The sequence below is a fragment of the Sturnira hondurensis genome, unplaced genomic scaffold, assembly GCF_014824575.4.
Source record: "Sturnira hondurensis isolate 20B ecotype Veracruz unplaced genomic scaffold, ASM1482457v3 Scaffold0006437, whole genome shotgun sequence".
In the NCBI taxonomy this organism is placed as follows: domain Eukaryota; kingdom Metazoa; phylum Chordata; class Mammalia; order Chiroptera; family Phyllostomidae; genus Sturnira; species Sturnira hondurensis.
The window spans coordinates 6841333-6862204 of NW_028079068.1; the positions used below are offsets into that span (position 1 = coordinate 6841333).

The 20872-nt window shown below is 43.0% G+C and overlaps 1 protein-coding gene across 3 annotated transcripts in view; it reads left to right on the plus strand.

Annotated features, from left to right (window-relative positions):
- Positions 1–10984: 10984 nt before the first annotated feature.
- The window catches only part of CHCHD3 (coiled-coil-helix-coiled-coil-helix domain containing 3), a 268860-nt gene continuing 258972 nt past the window's right edge, over positions 10985–20872 (plus strand). For all 3 annotated transcript variants that reach the window (XM_037049174.1, XM_037049175.1, XM_037049176.1), the window contains exon 1: positions 10985–11242. In XM_037049174.1, the coding sequence (XP_036905069.1) occupies positions 11162–11242 (81 nt within the window). In that variant the 5' untranslated portion in view covers positions 10985–11161. The remainder of the gene's footprint in view (positions 11243–20872) is intronic.

The following is a 20872-nucleotide window of genomic DNA, read 5'->3' on the forward strand; positions in this document are numbered from 1 at the left end:
GTAATGTTGCTGAATGCAGAGTTGGGTGTCATGGAAGGTGGGACGACTCTTACAAGTCAGTGGGAGATTGTCTGAGCCCGTCCCGGCCTTCACTTCCTCAGTTTGGGGCTGCCATGGACATATGCATCCCTCTGTACGTCCTTTTGCAACTTTTGATTTTCTCCGCTTCATAGATGAATGATTATAATAGATTCATAATATTTGTGTTAACGATTAAGTATTCTGAATCCCCGTTTTCCTGTAAAGAATTCTCATACCCCCTAAGAGCTATCAAAACCTTTCTCTCTCTTTAGGTTACTTTTTTTTAAATGAAGTATTACTTCTGTCTTCCATGCAGGCAAGTGCACAAATCTTAAGCCTCCATCTCAGTGAATTTTTACAAATATACACACCCATGCAGCAACCACACTATAAAACATTGCCAGCGCACCAGGAGACTCCCTGGTGACCTCTCCCAGTCACTCCCACTGATAAAGGTAACACATGCTTTAAATCAAATTGGTTAGATTAGATTAACGTGGCCTGTGCTTGAACACCATGTACATGGCCGCACACAGTAGGTGTTCTTTTGTGCTTGGCTTCTTTTGCTCAATATCATGTCTGTGATATCCAGCCACGTTGTCAAGGGTAGTTCATTCTTTTTCTCTGTAGTCTAGCATGCCATTGTGTGAATAAAGCACAGTGTATTAATCCATTCTAAAGATGGCGGAAATGTGGGGCCCTTGTGAATGAAGCCGCAGTGACTATTCCTGTCTGTGCCTTTTGGTGGCTATTAGCATGTATCTCTGTTGTGTATTTTCATGGGAGTGGAGCTGCTGGGCCATTAGCTAGGGTGTGAATAGCAAATAAACTGACGAAGCTTTTCATGCTCCCTTGGGGAGGGTACACTGACTCCTGCCGGGCCTGCGCCACTGCTGTGCTGGATGTGTGCACTGCTGCCTCGCAGCCGTGCACGGTCGCTCCCCATCTTTGCCTGATAGCCGCGGTTGCCACAGTTCTAGCAGCTACCGCAATATCTTAGATGGGGCATCAGGGCTCATGAGGGCAGTTGCCTGTGAGAGAGCAGTGTCAGGTGGTGGCAGAGTATCAGATAGAATCACTGGGGATCTGGACTCTCCCTGGGCTCTGGTGAAACGAGCCTGTGTGGTCTTGGGGAACTGGCTCAGCCCCTCTGGTTGTCAGCTCCTTCATCAGTGAAATAAAGAAGAATAGTTGATGATCACGGTCGCTTCCACTTGAAAGTCCTGCGATTCCTACTGAAAGCATTGCATTGGAACACGTGGGTGAAACGGTTTCACTGGAGTTGAGATGCCCACAGAGTGCCCTCCTTGGGTGCCTCTCGGCACTGGGGCAAAGACGAAAACAAACGGGGCAACGTCCCCGGGTGAGCAGCAGTTGGATAGAATGTGTACTCAGGGACATTTCTCCATGATTAGCATCAATCAACAGGCATTGCTCTGCTTGTCCGACCTCACAGCAGAAGTGCTCACGTGACCTTGATGCATTTCAAGCATTTGCTATTTGGAAGTGAAGAGGCTAACAGCCTGCATTTCAGAAATCGCTCAAGATTCATGGCAGGTGGATATTGCTAAAGGGTTAGGAAAATGTCCCTGTCCTCTCAAGTAAAAATGGTTTGAAAATTCATCAAGGCCAGAGACGGAGGAGCCATTCGGGGGAGATGACAGATGGGCTGTTTGTGTCTGTTTCAGGATGGGCGACGAGAGATGAGCCTTGCCTGACTTGGGCTCCGGTTGTCAGAGGTGATCCAGCATGAGGGGCTGGGAGCCTTGCAGAGCTTCCGGGAGGAAGAGACACGAACAAGGCTGGGTTGGCCTCTCGCTCTCTGGACAGACTTTCCCACTCCCTGGCATCATCCCTCCTTCCCTGCCGATACAAATGCTCAATATTTCAGCTATTATATTCCGATGAATGTGGAATGAGGAGAAAAGAAATGAGGTGTCAGGGAAAAAAACCATAAAAGAGGGAAAAAATATAACAGAAGAACATCCAGGAAATGGCAGAGAATGGCCTTTTAGAAATGTGCTATAAATTTGTTGAGACTTTAGAATAATGTTAATGTCAGAGGGCCAAGAAACCTTGGTGCGTTGCCAAGTTATAACTCTTGTGTAAAACTTATTTTAGCTGCATGGTGTTAAGTGATGTCTGTGAAGCAGAATGGTCACTGGAGCCTATCTTAAGACATGATGCCGCACAGCACACACAATTTGTTGTGAGCAAGATATTAGTAGCACAGGATCCCGATGTTGAGTGAAAGTCAAGATAGATGGAGAGGTTCCTGAAACACAGGAGAGCTCTGACTCATGATGTTACTAGATGCATGGGGAGTGCAGTGATCCGCTTTACTTAAACAGTGATGAGCCGCTAAAGGGAGACTGCCAATTTGTGTGCCGTTACTGTGGTTACTTTCAAGGACACAGAGAGACGTTGTTATGCAGTGTTGATGAATGACACACAATCATTGCTGACTGGTTTCATGCCTTTGGGGGGTTTTTAATATCTTCAAATGGGTTGCTCCAAATTCTTGTATTCAGAATATGTCAAAGAAGCATGTTTGCAGAGGCACGCACACACACACTACAGTTTTAGGGCCTCATTGGTTTTGTATGTTTCTTGATTGGTGGGGAAATCTTTAAGTCTGATGTCCTATTACAGCTTGTTATACAAGTCTATTTTTTAAGGTTTTATTTATTTATTTTTAGAGGGAGAGAAACACCAATATGTGGTTGCCCCTCGCATGCCCTCTACTGGGGACCTGGTCTGCAACCCAGGCATGTGCCCTGACTAGGAATCGAACCAGCAACCTTTCGGTTCGCAGGCCGGCTCTCAATCCACTGAGCTACACCAGCCAGGGCTTGCTGTGTAAGTCTGAGTCCATATTTTCAGAATGTCTTTATATTGATTGTGCTATATAAGAAGCACTTTTCGGTGATTTTAATTGGTTTGCTATAACTATGGCAACTATGTATCCTAGATTTTCTAGGATGATCCTGATTTCAAGGACCGATGTAATTGTCTCTACAAGCACCTAAATAACAGCTAGAGCATGTGCTCCAATTTTTAGCTCATGTAACATGATCATTACATCTATATTCTATTTCAGCAGAGGCCATAGAATCCGTGTTCTGTACGGTGCTGCTTAAATGCTACTCAGAAGAGCCGGGGAGAGGGCTGTGGTAAATACCACATCGATGAGCTTTCCTAGCTGAGGACTAAGCATCAGAGCTCTCCTCACTGGTTCCTCATCATGCCAGGACATGTTCTTTTTGTTTTTACCCCTCCTTTGCAGACACCTGTTCCTACCCTTTCAACCAGAAGGTCAAGGACAATCAAGTGGGAGGGGGGAAGTCCCTTGGATTTGGCTTCCTGCAACCTTTTGTTTAAAGCTGAGACCGAACACCCAGGATTTGTCGTAAAAAACGTTCTTCCTACTTCCAGACACCTGAAATTATTTGTTAGAGTGATTTGAAAGTCCAGGTGGATTTTTTGGGGCGGGGTGGAGTTGCAGATGATTAGAATTTTAACAGCAAAAGCATTTTTTTGTTGTTATTGTTGGCAGCATTAATTCCAATGGCTTAACGTGGTGGGAAAATAGGAAATCACTCAGGGTGAAGGACCTTGGAGGTAATATTGCTGATGGCCAAGCTAAGATTTGTGAAGAATCAAATTACTGTTTAGTTCTCTGCTCTGCATTATAGTGAACTGTTGATATTCATTCTTTGTACCTAGAGCGCTGGTTTCTTGGCTAGAGACTGAAGAAATTCCTATGTTCTATCACTGGTGTAGAGATTTGGCTGTGCCTTCTGTGATTAGGAAGATGCTTTAGTAAAGTTACGTGTGCTCTAGAACCTAGGAAGACAAGGCGCCTTGACGGAGCTGGCCATTATGAAAATCACAGTTGGGAGGACTTTCTGAATTCTAGGCAATTCTGGAAGCTTCTGCAGCTGGGGGTCTTCACTCCAGTGCTCTGTTATTTGTAGGATGATGCTAATTCTCGAAGGTCTCTTTCATCCCCTTCTCCCTGTCGATTGGTTTATTTTTCAGCACCTCAAAGCTGCCCACATTTTCTTTTTCTTTTTCCTCAAAAAAGCATGTTATTTTGGACTTTATTAAATGATAAACAAATTTCAATTATGTTTGGACAGCTATTCATTCCTCAACAGCTTTATTGACATGTAATTTACATGTCGTTAAGATCACTTTAAGTGTGCAGCCCAATGAGGGTCAGTATATTTGCAGTTAGGCAACTATCAGTATAATCTAATTTTAGAACATTTTTATCACTCCCACCTCTCCCCCCAAAAAGAAACCTGTACCAACTGGAAGTCACTTCCCATGTCGCTCTTTTCCTGTCCTTGGCAAGTGTACTTTACTTTCATCTTCTGTAGATTTACCCATTCTGAACATTTCATTTAAATGGAATCATACAATATGTGGTCTTTTGTGTTTTCCCTCTTTTTTTTGGCATAATGCTCTTGAGGTTCATCCATATTCTAGCATATGTCAGTACTTCATTCTTTTTAATTGCTGAGTAATACTCCGTTGTCTGAATATACTAATTTTTTTATACAGTCATCAGTTAATAGGCGTTTGATTTTTTTTTAAGATTTTATTTATTTATCTTTGGGGGGGAAAGGAAGGAGAGAAGGAGAGAAATATCAAATTTATGGTTGCTTCTCATGAGTCCCCCACTGGGAACTGGCCTGAAACCGAGGCATGTGCCCTGACTGGGAATCGAACCATGATCGTGTGGTTCGCAGGTCCGCACTCAATCCACTGAGCTACACCAGCCAGGGCAACGTTTGAATTGTTTTTATGCTACTATAAATGAAACAATTTTTGTAGTTTAATTTTGGCATGTTAATTGCTAGTGTGTAGAAATACAATGAATTCTTCTATGTTGATCTTTTATCCTACAATCTTGCTAAACATGTTTTTATTCATTCTGATAGTTTTTCAGTGGGTTTCCTGGATTTTTCTATGATAACATTGTAAATACAGATACTTTTATTTTTCCAGTGGATGTCTTTCATTCTCATTACAGTTTCTCCTTCCACATACCTTTAGTTTGCTACGACGTCTCATGTTTCTGAGTCAGTATCATAGCTTCTATCTTTGCCATTTTTTCGTGTGTTCTGAATTTTCCAGTTCAAATAGAGATAGAGAAAAAGAAAAAAGATATAGAGAATCTTACTGGCTCAAGTGTTGCTTCTGTTTTTGTGTGGGCAAAGCTTTGCATTCTAGCTCATACATGCCTGGCTAATAAATGCTGCCTTGGGGTAAGAGTATCACCAATGTGCTCTGGGCAGACCACAGGGGGGACCACAGGTTCTGGGCACTGCTAGGCATTTTCTTTAGCAGGGCTGTAGGCATGGCCTGGCTTTGAAATTGATATAGATAAAACAATACTATTATAGTAGGCATTTTTTCCGAGAATAAAATCTATCTTCTTTTAATTCAGCAGGTTTCTTTGTCAGTGTTGATTGTAATGGTTTATGGGTTCTGAAGTACTTGTGTTTATTTTATGTTTTATTAAGGTATAGTTGACATATAATGCCACATCAGTCTCACATGTGCACATCATGAGTTCATGTCTGTCCATACACTTAAATGATCTCCACAATAACTCTAGCTAACGTCAGTCCCCGTGTACAGTTTCAATTGTTTTCTTGTGATGAGGCCTTTTAAGATCCCCAATGCTGTAGTTAAAAATACTGTATTGCATATTTAAAGTATCTTCAGGTTACTTGATAAGACTACTGACATGTTTCTGTATTGTAAAAAGCAAAGGCAGCCCTGGCTGGTGTAGCTCAGTGGATTGAGCGCGGGCTTTCGAACCACACGATCGTGGTTCGATTCCCAGTCAGGGCACATGCCTGGGTTGCAGGCCAGTTCCCAGCAGGGAACTCACGAGAGGCAACCATACATTGATATTTCTCTCCTTCTCTCCTTCCTTTCCTCTCTAAAGATAAATAAATAAATCTTTTAAAAAAAAGTGAAGGCAACACACTACTTTTCATGATTAGCTTTCATCATATGTATTTGGTTGGATGAACACATTTAATATTATAAGAAAATAAATACATTTAAGATAACTAGTGGCTCCTTTGTCCCTGTATTCCCCAAGGAACTCTTTCTTTTTTAAAAAAAATATTTTATTGATTATGCTATTACAGTTGTCCCATTTCCCCCCTTTATTCCCCTCCACCCTGTGTATCCCCTCCCACCCACATTCCCTCCCTTTAGTTCATGTCCATGGGTCATATATGTAAGTTCTTTGGCTTCTACATTTCCTATACTCTTCTTAACCTCCCCCTGTCTATTTTGTACCTACCATTTTGCTACTTATTTTCTGTACCTTTCCCCCACCCCTCCTCACCCACTCCCCTGCTGACAACCCTCCATGTGATCTCCATTTCTGTGATTCTGTTCCTGTTCGATTGTTTGCTTAGTTTGTTTTTGTTTTAGGTGTGGTTGTTAATAACTGTGAGTTTGTTGTCATTTTACTGTTCATATTTTTAATCTTCTTTTTCTTAGATTAGTCCCTTTAACATTTTATATAATAAGGGCTTGGTGATGATGAACTCCTTTACCTTGACTATCTGGGAGGCACTTTGTCTGCCCTTCCATTCTAAATGAAAGCTTTACTAGATAGAGTAAGCTTGGGTGTAGGGATGTAGGTCCTTGACTTTCATGGTTTGGAATACCTTTTTCCAGCCCCCTTCTTGCCTGCAAGGATTCTTTTGAGAAATCAGCTGACAGTCTTACGGGAAGTCCTTTGTAGGTGACTGTCCACTTTTCTCTTGCTACTTATAAGATTCTCTCCTTATCTTTAATCTTGGGTAATGTAATTATGATGTGCCTTGGTGTGTTCCTCCTTGGGTCCACCTTCTTTGGGACTCTCTGAGCTTCCTGGACTCCCTGGAATTCTATTTTTTTTTTTTTTTGCTAGATTGGGGAGGTTCTCCTTCATTATTTTTTCAAATAAGTTTTCCATTTTTTGCTCTTCCTCTTCTCCTTCTGGCACCCCTATGGTTATGATGTTGGAAGGGTTAAAGATGTCCTGAAGGTTCCGAAGCCCCTCCTCATTTATTTGAATTCTTGTTTCTTCATTCTACTCTGGTTGAAGGTTTCTTTCTTCCTTCTGGTCTACACTGTTGATCTAAGTCCTGGTTTCCTTCCCATCACTGTAAGTTTCCTGTACATTTTCCTTTATTTCACTTAGTTTAGCCTTCATTTTTTCATCTAATTTGTGACCATATTCAACCAGTTCTGTGAGTACCCTGATTACCAGTGTTTTGAACTGTGTGTCTGATAGGTTGGCTACCAGTTCATTGCTTAGTTGTATTTTTTTCTGGAGCTTTATCTGTTCTTTCATTTGCCCCCCTTTTTTTTTGTCTTGACATGCTTGTTAGGTAGTGAGTGGCGAGGCCTTAGGTATTCACCAGGGCGGAGTAACCCACCTGGCTGGGTTGTGATGCTGTTTGTGGGGAGGGGTCCGAGAGGGAACAGTGGTGGTTGTTCTGCTCTTTGCCGGATTTCAGTCACTTCCCCCACTTCCCACAGGCAAACTGGGCCCTTCTGGTGCTGACTCAACAAACTCTCCTATGAGGCTGGGAGTCTCTCCTGCTGCTTCAATCCCCACAGGTGTTTTCAGTCAGGCATTTAAGGCTTTATTTCCCTGAGCTGGGACCCTGGGTTGCTCGGTCTGTGGTTCCTCCCGGTTTATCTGCACTCGAATGTGGGACCTGCTGCTCCACAATCCACTGCCTTGCTGTGCATCCTCTCTCCCCGGTGGCCTGACTCCGCCCCTCCTACTGGTCTGGATGAATGTGTCTTCTTTTACTCCTTGGTTGTTGGATTTCCATGCAGTTCAATTTTCTGTCAGTTCTGGCTGTTTTTTGTTTGCAAATTTGTTGTCCTTTTGGTTGTGTGAGGAGGCACAGTGTGTCTACCTATGCTTCCATCTTGGCCGGAAGTTCCCAAGGAAGTCTTTCTTTGCAATTGGTCATGTTGGTGAGGATTTATTGAGGTTCTGTTTTATGTAGAACCTCCAATAAGTATTGTAATATTGGGGTAATGAGTATGGAAGTTGTTGTTTGTGAAGGGGACGTCCCAAAGAGACAAAAGACAAAAGACGTAATTTCTGAGACTTTTACTTTCCTGTAGAAGGAAGGTAAGAAACATATTGTATAGCCCTGACCAGTGCGGCTCAGTTGGTTGAGTGTTGTTCCACAAAGTGACAGGTCGCTGGTTGGATTCCTGATCAGGGCACAGGCCTGGGTTGCAGGTTCAGTCCTGGCATGTATGAGAGAAAACTGGTTGATGTTTCTCTCTCACGTTGATGTTTCTCTCTCTCTCTCTCCCTCCTCTCCTTCCCCTCCCTCTTTAAAAATAAGTAAAATCGTTTAAAAAACATATTGTACTACTTGAGAACCCATGCAAAATAACAAGGAGTCTCAAAACTGCAAAGTAGCATAATATCATTTGGATATATGTATGTTGAAAAGAACAAAATGCTTACATGCAATAAATTCAGTACTCTGCCACTGACTGGGTATACAGACATAAAGAAGTAGTCTCTGCCCTAAAGACGCCTAGAGTAATAAATCAGCACATAATTGGAATTAAAACATGGTACTGCATTTTTGTAGATACCTATGGATTAAGAGGATGCCATGCTGTGTTGTGGCAGCTGCTCTTTAATGTTGAAAAGAACTAAGATAGCAGGGTGGGCAAAAAAAGGGACCATGTCAGCCAGGGGTCTGGGCCACATTCTGATGGTAAAATAAACCCACAGAGAGAAGAGTTTGGTGGTGCAGGTAGAGGGGTGGTCAACCAGCCCTGGATCCCAGGGAAATGGGAGGGGCATCATTCATAGCTACCACAGAGGCTCAGGCAGGCCTCCTCAGAAGGCTCTTGGGGAGTTCAGGGTTAATGTATTCAAGGTACCAGTGCAATACCTGGTAAACAGCAGGCAGTCATTAAATGACCATCACTGTTGCCATGTCATTCTCCTACTTCCTTTTCCTCTTGGACAAATTCTATTCCACTTCAATCTACTTACTCATGACCATAAAATATTATTGTGCCTTAATAATGCATTCTTGTTGACACTTACTATGGGACAGTGAGTTTTATATTCTGGTGGAAACAGGCAAAGTGCTATCCAGAAAAAAAGCAGAGAAATGTGGACCAAAAAGGGGCCACACACTAACCTGACAAGCTCTGGGGAGGTCTGCACAACAGGCCCCACCAACTCAGGGACCAAAGTAACCACACGGGAGGGTCTGCAATGAAAACTTCCCGACTAAGAGCACATCGTGGAGGGCAGTCATATCCCAGGCCTGTAGTTGCCTTGACAAAGGTCAGTCCTTACCTTAACTGGGTCCGTCTGTTGTCTTGTTGCACCTGGACAACACCCCTTGGGACTGGCAGAGTAATCCCCCTTTTCCCAGATCCCTCGGGACACAACCTCCCAGCAGAGCAGGAGCCCACAGAACCCCTCACTGTCACCTTGTTCTCCCGCCTGTCATCCTCATGTGCTGTAAATGTTAGCTGTTAGCTATCCTGTACCCACCAATGCAAAAGAAGTATTTGTCTGATTGTACACTCCATCTAGTCTGAGATTTCTTCACTTCACTTTCTGCTACCTACCTGATCTCCCACTAACAAATTCCATGTCACCCTCCTCACTCCTTCTGCTTTGATTGTAACGTGTAAAATTAACTGCCAAACTGCCATTCTCTAGTGCACTTCCTCAAAAATCTTGCTTCCTAGTAATTGTCAGTTTGGCACAAATAAAGTCATAAAAATTCATACAGGTATGGGTGTTTCTTACGTTGACGGTAGCATCATTAACCTAATTTCTAAAGAAAATACATGTGCTTCTGTAAGTCTAAGCTCATTTGGCTAAATTAACATGTCACAGAAGAGTTATCAAAAAATTTTATTTTTAATTTATTGGTAAGAGAGACATCCATTCGTTGTTCCACTTATTCATGGGTTGATTGGTTGCCTCTAGTGTGAGCCCTGATAGGAGATCCAACCCACAACATTGGCCTATGGGAATGATGCCCCAACCAGCTGGGCTACCTTGCCAGGGCCACTAAAAAAAAAAGTGCATGTAGATAACTTAAATTTATTTGCTGGTCATGTAGAGGTGAGCTAAAAACTTTCCAAAATAGATAATCCTCCACTTTGTCTGATGTACTTGTAAGCCCTCCTCTAACCTATGCACTCTTTAACATTCCCTTAACTTTTCTCTACCTCATCAGTACCAGGTCTAAACAGGTTATGTAACCAAAGTGGAAGGAGACACAAAAGCGGGCTCTGCACGGCTGGTGCAAATAGTTTATCCTCCCTGTTTTATTATTTGCGCATTATTTGAAAACCATGATATTTAAAATTTTACTTTACAGAAAAGACATGAAACAGCACATAGTTTATGAGATAAAATCATAGGCCAAATATAATGAATTTTTTTTTCGGGGGAGGGGTGGTGTTTGAGACTAAAATGAAGAAATACTAAATTTTGCCTCAGGGATTTGTTTAAGGAAATTTAGAAATGGCTCCAGTTGGACAGTGCATCTCTTGTTGAAACTGCGAGTTCCTTTTGGAGATGTTGTATTTTTCAACTGATCAGCCTAAATTTCTATACTATCTTTAAAGCGCATTTTGTTGAATGAATGAATTTGGAAAGTTGAGCCTTTCGAGCAGGGAAGACCTCAATTCCCAGAATGCCATGCTCCCCTTGCGTCCATAGCTTTTGGTAAATTCTGGCACTCTGGGCGTCAGATCGAGACTACAATTCCCACTATACCTAGCGGCTCCGGAAACCTCGTCAAATATCACCTGTTGCCATAGCATCCGGGTCTGGTACAACCAATCCAGGTGCTCCTGCTCAGTGGAGGCGGGCCATTCGTACCTCCCACCAACCAGAGGCATTTTGTTGTGGAGTGTGACCGGAGGAGGTGGGAACTGAGGGCCGGCGGTTCTCCTTGCCTCTTGGGGTCGTGGCCTTGCTCCCGGTCTGCAAGGCAAACGTCCGGGCACGTCCACGCGCGTTTGTGCGCGTGGGGCCTGCGTGGGGCCTGCAGTGCTCGTGAGTCCACGGTAGGACCCTTCGAGGACAGAAGAAGCCATGGGCGGGACCTCCAGCACCCGCCGGGTCACCTTCGAGGCGGATGAGAATGAGAACATCACCGTGGTGAAGGGCATCCGGGTGAGTTGACAGTGGGCGGGCGGAGGGCCAGCACTCGGACTGGGACCCCAAACCTCCGACCTTCCCAGTACCCGCTCGGCCTGGTTTCCCCCATCCCAGACCCCAGTGTTGTCTGGCCCGAAGCCGAGTTTTCTGCAAAGAAGCTTGAAGTTTCAAGACTTGTGACATTCATTCAGAGCTGTCCCCTGCTTGTGTGCCTAGTGCTGAGCCTTGCTGGGCGGGTGGGGGATGCCAGGTTAATTCAGGGGCTCCCAGTCTACTGTTGATTGTATTTCTCACTGGTTAGGAGACTCGATTTGGAACTCCAGCCTTACTGTACCCATTGGGGAAATGGGGCTTGTCTTACACGTGCTGGGTTCAGGACCCAAACCCTGCTTTTGCACCACCCACATCACTTCTTTTGGGGTGAGTTGACACTTTAGGGAGCCCGTTATCTGTTCTCCGACATTTAGTACTCTTTCTCTCATACCGTCCATTCCGCCACCACACCCTCCCACACTCCCACCCCACTATCCCACTTTTCTGGCCCCGGGGGACTTCCAGCTTGTCCCTCCTTTATTTTCAGTTGACATATCATCTTTCCCAAGCACCTCTTCGGTGGCCTGCTGCTCCCAGCTTCTGGACTAGGCCCAGTTGCTTCAGAACTGGTGCCTGCCGGTCAGATAGGGCTTGAGATAGGACCGCAGTTTTTTAGGCCAGTAGAAGTAATGCAGTCAGTTCCAACTGAGACATGGTAGAGAATTTTGAAATGCCCCCTGTGTGTGCTTGATACAGAAACTGAAAACTTGATTTTTCTCTGGGGTGCCAGGATCCCAGCCCTAACTTCATTAACACACTCCCCGCTGCCCCTGCATGTGGAGCCTCACGTTATGGACCTCTGCCTGAATCTGGTAATGAAAGCACTTTGACTTCAGAAAGTTTTAAAATAGTTTTTAGTTTTCTTCCTCTGTTATTACACAACCGGCATAAGCAAGTTTAATGTATAAATTGTTTTTGGCATTTGTTACAAGTAAATAAAACTTCTTAAGGTGTTTAAAAACTTTTGACTCTGAACCTGTTACCTTGAGAAGAATTTGTTAAAAGTTTTCTTTACAGAAACTCAGGCTGTTGAAGTCAATTTTTGATCTGTGGCCAGCATTTCTTTATATCATATTAATTAATGCTATCACCATGTTTTTAATATCAGAGGCTGCATACTTTGCATTGTTGTGGTTTAGTTGGTACTCTATGGAGTTAAATAAAAATAACTGCAAATGGAGTCTCCTGTACAAATTTGTTTATTTTTTTGTTTAGGCTTTAAGTCTTTCAAACCAGAGGGTTTAAATGAAATAAAAGTTTAAAAAAAGTGAAGTAAGTTTTGGGTGAGAAGACATTGGCCAGACAAAGGTATAAGTCCAAGTTCACATACTCTAGTGCAGAAACAGCAATGACAGCAAATTCATTTAAAACAATCTGGCCACAGAGATTCCTATCAAATTTTAGATAAGGTTAAATAAGATAAGTATGATAATAGGAATAGGTATGAGATGAATATGGGAACATTGGCTAAAACCTTTTTAAAACATTTTTTTCTGGTTTTTAAAAATTTATTTAATTATTTTTCAAGTACAGTTTTCTGTTGAAAACATGCCAAAGGTCATGCTTCTTTGGTTAAAACATTTTTTGACCTTTGGCAACTCACCCTAATGGAAGTGTTCTTTCTTTATTTTTTTAAATTAAAGACTAGGTGTCATCTGTATTGTTAAAGTTCAGGCACTCGCGGTGCTTGTTTTGACCTCTGTGTTTTGCTTTCCTTCAGTGTCTCCCCTTCACCTGGAATGCCCTTGCACTGTTCTCCCTGTTGCTGCAAATTCTTTTTTCAAGAATGATTTGCAATCTCTCTGAGCTTCAATTTCCTTATTTGCAAAATGATAGGGCCTGAGTATATCACTAAGATCTCTAATTATTTTTATTTTTATTATTTTATTTTTTTATTTTATTTATCTTTAGAGGGGACGGGAAGGAGAGAGGGAGAGATATATCAATGTGTGGTTGCCTCTCATGGGTCCCCTGCTGGGAACCGGCCTGCAAGCAAGGCATGTGCCCTGACTGGGAATCGAACCTGGATTGTCTGGTTCACAGGCCCGCACTCAATCCACTGAGCTACACCAGCCAGGGCTATTTTTATTTTTAAATTAAAACACTTTTAATGGAATCTATTGGGAGTGACATTGGATAATACAGTTATGTTGGTTGCAGGGGTGTAATTCTGTGATATAGCACCTGGACACTATTGTTCGTTCACCAGCCCAAGTCCAGTCTCTTTCCATTATCATTAACTCCACCCCGCCCCATCCCCTTCCCTCTGGTAACCACCATATTGTCTATGAGGCCCTTTCCCCCTTTTTTCCCTCCCTGTTTGTGTTTTTGCTTAATTCCTTCACCTTTTTTCATCCAGCTCCCCTAAATCCTTTCCTCTGACAGCTGTCAGTTTGTTCTTTTTCTTTGAATGTATTTCTGTTTTGCTTGTTAGTTTATTTTGTTCATTAGATTCCACATACAAGTGTGATCATTTGTCTTTCTCTGACTGGCTTATTTCACATACCATAATACTCTCCAGGTTCATCCATGCTATCGCGAAAGGCAAGATTTCCTACTTTTTTAGGGCCATGTAGTATATACCATTGTGTAAATGTACCACGGCCTTTTTCCCATTCATCTACTGATAGGCGTTTGGGCTGCTTCCAGACCTTGGCGATTGTAAACAATGCTGCAGGGAACATAGGGTGCTTATGGTCTTTTGAGTGGATTTCTGGATTCTTAGGATATGTGCCCAGAGGTGGGACCACTGATTCAACAGGCAGTTCTGTTTTTAACTTTTGAGGAAAATTCATAACTGTGTTCCACAGTGGTTGCACCAGTCCGCATTCCCACCAGCAGTGTACCAGGGTTCCCATTTCTCCACATCCTCGCCACACTTGTTTGTTGATTTATTGATGACAGCCATTCTGACAGGTGTGAGGTGGTATGCTATTGTAGTTTTAGTTTGCATTTCTCCAGTGATCAGTGACGTAGAGCATTTTTTCATGTGTTTATTGGTCACCCGTGTGTCCTTTTTGGAGAAGTGTCTATTCAGGTCTTTTGCTTATTTTTTAATTGGATTGTCGTTCTGGTCTTGAGTTGTATAAGTTCTTTGTATACTTTGCAAATTAACCCTTTATTGGGTGTATCATTGGTGGACACGTTCTCTCATTCGGTGCGTTCCGTTTTCATTTTGCGGATGGTTTCCTTTGCCGTGCAGAAGCTTCTTAGCTTCATGAAATCACATGTGTTTATCTTTTTCTTGGTTTTCCTGTCCCTTGGGGACATGTTGGCAAAAATATTGCTACCAGAAGTGTCTGCAATTTTACTGCCTAAGTTTTCTTTTCGGATTTATACAGTTTCAAGTAACATTTAAGTCTTTAATCATTTTGAGTTTATTCTTGTATATGGTGTAAGAAGGTGGTCTCATTTCATTTTTTGGCATGTATCTGTCTAATTTTCCCAACACCATATATTGAATAGACTACCTTATTGTCTGTTCTTGCCTCCTTTCTCAAATATTTATTGACCATAAGGTGTAGGTTTATTACTGGGCTATCTGTTCTATTTCATTGATCTAATTTGTCTGTTTTTATGCCGTGCTGTTTTGATTACTGTGGCCTTGTACAGTAGTATAGTTTAATATCAGGGAGTGTGATCCCTCCAACTTCGTTCTTTCTTAAGACTGCTGTGGGCGTTTGGGGTCTGGTTACATGCACATTTTTGCAGTATTTGTTCCAGGTCTGTGAAATACACCATTGGTATCTTGATAGTAGTTGCGTTGAATATATAGATTGCTTGGGGTAGTATGGATGTTTTAATAATGTTAGTTCATCCTAGCCATGAACGTGGTGAAGATCTCTAATCTCTTCTAGTTCTGAAATTGTGTGAGCCTGGTGGCACCGTCAGTTTCCAATAGCCATACTCAGCCCATGGCAGTTTCCTCTAAAAATGGTGTGCTGTCGAATTGTTGAGTACTCAGGGGTCACTGAGATTTCCTCGAAGTTTTGGTCAAAAGAGCACCAACTCCGAGTTAAATATGCCTCAGCTGAAATCTCAGATTAGGCATTTACCACCAGCCTGTGGCCTTGGACAAGTCACTTCTCTGATCATATTTCTTCCTCCCGAACTATCACCTCTCCATTGTGGTAAGGTGAGGTAAGGTATTTAGAGCACATAGCACATTGTAGATTTTCAATAAAAGGCAGATGTTATGTAGGGTTCCCTTCACGTCGTACGTTCTAAGATTCTTTGGCTCTTCTGTGTGGAAAGAGCATGTGCTTCCGAACCACGCAGCCCTGCGTCTGGTCTTAGCTCTGCCTGTGACTTCGCTGCGTGGCCCCGGACAAGCCACTCTTGCTGTGTTTCCATGCTCAGTGTAGCTGAATGATGCAGCCTAATTGTGATGCTTAGGTAATCAGCACTGCTTGTGAGGATTCGATGGGATGTATGAGTATGTTAGTATCTTGCAAAGTGTGTCTAGTACTTTGAGAGCGTTTGGTATGGTACGTAAATTTATATGAACTTAAAAAAATAATAGATAAGACATAAGAATGTATTGTGCTGCCATGGGCATACCTTAAGAGCTGTGGACTGGGAAATGGGAGTCCTGAGTTCTGCTGACTGCCTGTGCGATTTTTGTCCAGATGGTTTTAGATGTTTTCAGCTAATGTTCGTATTTCACTTAGCTTGAAGCAGTCTTCTCTCCCGCTGGGGCGTGGGCTGGGATGAGCTCCGCGGTCAGTATTGTGAGTGAGCCACTGTTTCTGCTGTCACTCGGGCGGTTGAAACGTAGTGCTGATGAGGCCCAAACTTCAGCTAGGCTAGTTCAACTTGACTGAAGAAAACTTTGCAAATTTGCTCAACTGTCTAACATTCATGTCATCACTCGTTAAAAATGGAAATGTAACCACAATTCAGCAGACTCGGTCACTGATGGAAAACCAATTCTGTGTCCTACTGATAAGGGTAGTAATTTCATCTTTGTTTATGGTAATATACAAAGAGTAACATTTAGTAAGCAACATGAGGGTTTCAGTAACTGGGCTGCGTTTATTAATAAATCCTGCTTTCCCAGATTTTTCTTGCTGAGGTCCTCAGCAGCTAGCAGTTAAAGGACCTACTTACAATTTTAAGTTTGAAGTTTTTTGTCACCTACCAGGTGTTATTTTCATGGTATTTATAGAGTTTTTTTTCTTTTATCCTTAGCAGTTGATAGCTTCCCCCACATTTCCATAAAATAATGTGTATTTTACACCTGACTCCAACTTTGAATATGAAATAACTTATGGGTTAGATGAAAGGCTACCCTCTTGCCTCGCCCTCCACTCTAAGTCTAAAATAAATTTCTTGTGATAGAAAGACCAAGCATTTTCATTATTATTCATGTTGCACGTGCTTCAGATTTTTCTGGGCACCTGCTGGGCCTGCTTGGCAAGTACGCCTTCTACTCAGACTTTCACAAGTTTATCTGAAACGTCAAAGCTATGAGTGGACGCTTCCAGAGCCATCGTCAACTTCAATGAGTATCATTTTCCAACTCATATCTATCATGCTTTCCAGGCATAAGCTAATCTCTGCCATTGGCCTTGAAGTTGAATTTCCCGCGAGCTGAAATGCACAGGAGCCAGGATACTTACGCGGAACACAACCAGTGCTTGGGGAAGCATGGCAGGCAAGAGCCTCTAAATGGAGAGATCACTTAATGTGGGGTGTTGTTGAGGATTCTGGAGAGAGCGCGTTCATAGAGGCTACAGATCCAGTCGCTCATTGGGAGCGTTAAGGAATGTGGTCCAGGTAATCAGTTAACTTGGGGATGATTGGTCTCTTCCCATGAATCTCTTGGGCATTGTACCATGTTAAGCTTTCTGAATTTTGTAAGACAGTAGAAGTTTGTTTTCCACTAATAAATACAAGGAAATACAACTTAGAAAGTATAAACATAAACTAAATATTACATCAGATGTGAGGTCTACCCAGAAGGTATCCAGCCATGTAATATGAAAAATAGACACATGTATTGAAGAAGATACAAAAAACATTGTTCATAGGACAATGACACCTCAGTCCCCTTCAAAGTAGGCACTTTGGGACCTCACACAGGTCTCTCAGTTTCCATCAGCTGCCCTGTTGTATTTTCCTGAATCTAGTTGATGGTCTGAAATCTCTTCCCCTTCAAAGGTGATTTTAGTTTTGGGGAAAGCCAAAAGTCGCAGGGTGCCAAATCAGCTGTAAGGAGAACTGAGTCACCTGGGTGAGTTAATGTTTCGCCAAAAACCTCTACACGAGACATGATGCATGAATGAGTGCGTTGTTGTGATGAAGCTGCCAATTACCAGTTGCCCATAGCTACTGGCTTCTGAAACATCCATTAGGAATGTTCGAGCTTAACACAAAATTTGATGCAGATTCGTTGCTGTACTGGCCCAGTCATTTTGATTGTGACGGCCACACAGTACACATGCTCATTCAACGGAGTCTACCATCCCCACGGACTGGTACAGTGAAGTTGTCATTAACCATACATGTGCATTCCAGTCCACTCTGCTTGGCTGCCGGGTTACATTGATGTCACATAATCTGTTCCCGTTATATTAACAATGGTTGGATTTTTTTTATATACAGACCTTATATTTGTCATGCCCCCCTACCCCCATGCCCATAAGTATTTAGGAAAAATTTCTTGCAAGTAATAGTGGAGATTATTTGGAGCCTGTGTCTTGTGGTAGTTGTAAGGAAAGGCAGGACTTTCACAGAAAATGACCTTTGCTACGTGGAAGGAAGACCAGGTGAGAAAAATGGGTCTGAGTTTTTAATTCAATTTGGTAAGACACATCTGGAAGAAGATGAGAAAAACTGTCCTAGAGGTGAGAGTTGGAATTGTTTCTGTCTCATGTGGTTCTGACTCTACATCTTAGAGAACAGCAACTTAAACGGAGTTCTCTTTCTCCTTGTACCTTCTTCCTTGGAAGTAGAAACACTTTATTTTTGCTCATCTCACCCAGTCTCCTGTTTCAGAGAAAATACTGGGTTCTGGGTTGGCGGGTGGTGTGTTTGTGCTGATTTTAGATAAGCCCAGCCAGAGATCAGGTTTGCATTTTGGGAGGATTATCGAGGGGAATGTGGCGGTGGGAGATATGATGGACTCATTAAATGTTTAGGGGCTAAGGAAGTCATGGCTAAGAGAACAAAGGAGAGAGGAGTCGAGGCCTGTCCTGTGTTTCAATTTAGGAAATTGGATGGAAGTGGCCTCGTGCGTGAGGTAAGGAAGGCAAGAGGAAGAAGATACTTTCTGGCAAACATGAACTCAGTTGTGGATACGTTCAGTTTGAGACGCCTATGGTGTGGAGGGCAGGTGTCCATGAGCCAATTCAGGGTGTAGGCTTGGCTTTAGGGAGATGGGTCTTGGCTGCAGATACTGGATTTAGAATTCATTCATTCATTAGTAACAGTTAAAATGAAAGTGAGTAAATGAGAGTACCAACAAGAGCACTGGAATGAGGAAAAGATGAAGGCATAGGACAGAAAGCGGGCCTCTGTAGCACTTCAAGGTAGGCAGGGGAGGGGGCTCCAGCAGAAGAGATAACGTGTGCCCGGAGTCCTAGGACTGCCAGGAAGGTGGGGTGTCAGAAAAGCCAAGGGGGGTTCCAGAAGGAGGGAGTGACCACAGGTGTTAGATGCTAAAGGGAAGCCAAATAAGTTAAGTGCTTTATAAATAGAAATATAAAAGACATCTATGTATATAAACACAAAAGGTGATTTATTTGGTCAGTGGTGACTTTTACCAGAACACTTGCTCTGTTGTATTGGGTTGCAAAGCCAGAGAGTGGTGAATTAGGGAAGAGGAAATTGGAAGAAGGTCCTTGAGGACTTTACCCAGAACCCTGGGTGTTCTTGATGACTTCTGCTTCACTCCCACATCTGGTCAGACACTGCATCTGGCATGAAAGGGAACACCCGAGTGTGACCTGGAGACCCAGCTTTCTGGGTTTGAATCCTTGCTTCGTTACTGGTGAACTGCAAAATTCAGGGCAAGTTATTAAATCTGGCTGTGCTTCAGTTTCCTCATCTATCTGATGGAGGTAATACAATACCTTATGTTGGGAACCTCCCTGCCTGGTTCCAGAAGCTGTAATTCCCCCATGGCTAAGGCTGAGTGAGAGACCTTGGGACCCTAAGCCACTAAGGAGACAAAGCTTATCTTCCTGGCAGGAGCGCTGCCCACTTTACTCCACCCTACCTGGGCCCCAGTGCATGACCGGTTAGCCAGTGATGAGTAAGATTTCTTAAGGGAGGGACAACCTAAGACAGGCACAGTCACAAGGGGTCCCTCAGGGAAGGACCTGGGGGGCTGTGGAGAAAGGGGGTGATGGACCCTCACCCCTCAGCTTTGACATAGCCTGAGTCCTCATTCAGTCTGCAAGAAGTCTCCTAATCTCTTGGCTGCCTTACTTCCCAGCTCGACCTAAGCCTGATACAAGGCTTAGGAGGTCGTTGGAGGTTGGTGTGGCCTTGTACTGGAAAGGGTGGGTTCCCCAGGGTGAACAGGCCCAAGAAAGAATGCATAAAAATCCTGTGAAACCTGCTTTGCTAAGAATGCTCTCAATTTTCTGAAAAGGGTCCAAGCAAGAAATGAGTTTGTTTCCTCAAAGTTTTATGGCCCTTTAGCTATTTGACTCTGACTCAAAATAATCCCTCAGAGTTCTTTGAATGTTATTTATTTGATCATTCCTGCCTGACAATGATTGATGAGCTTTTCATATATGCCCTGTATTTCCGTGCAAATTAAAGCCAATAAAAGCCTGTCAAGGCAAGGGTCAGCTCACTCTTTTCTTGAGAGAGTGGCTGAGGTGCTCCGAGGCGCTCTCTCTTTGAGAGAGTGGCTTTGTGGTCCCTTTCCTTCCACAGGACTCAGTAGACCATGTGAATTTGTCTTAACTCATCCATAACGCCACAGACACTGTGGGCCAGAGTCCACGTGAGCCTTACAGTATTGTTAAGGATCAGACGAGGAAGCTGTTTGGTTCAGTGAAGTACCCGGCATGTGATAAGCACTCAGTGAAAGTAAGCTCTGTTACATGCAAAATATCTTTAGACCGTGTTCTCCCTCGATTACCATAATAGTTATTTGTCAAAGCAACTTTATCGCGGTATAATTAACATATTACAAAATTCATGTGCTTTCTGTATATAACGCTTTCTAATAACAAATTTACCAAATTGAGTCCCCATCACCACAGTTCAGTTTTAAAACTGCTTCGTCATCCCAGGAAGTGCTCGCATGCCGTTCACAGTCATCCCCACCTGCACCCCAGCCTTCGGCAGTCACTTCTCCACTTCCTGTCTGAATAGTTGCCTTTTTTTGGTAGTTCATAGAAATAAAGTTACACTATACGAGGCCTCTTGTATCTGGCTCCCTTCATTTTAATTGTGTTTTAGGTTTCTCTCTGTGGTAGCATAGATCAGAACTTCATTTCTTTTTATTGCTGAATTGCGTCCCACAGTATGGGTATGCGACGTTTTGTTTATCCATTCCCCAGTAGATGGACATTTGTTTGTTTCCATTCTTGC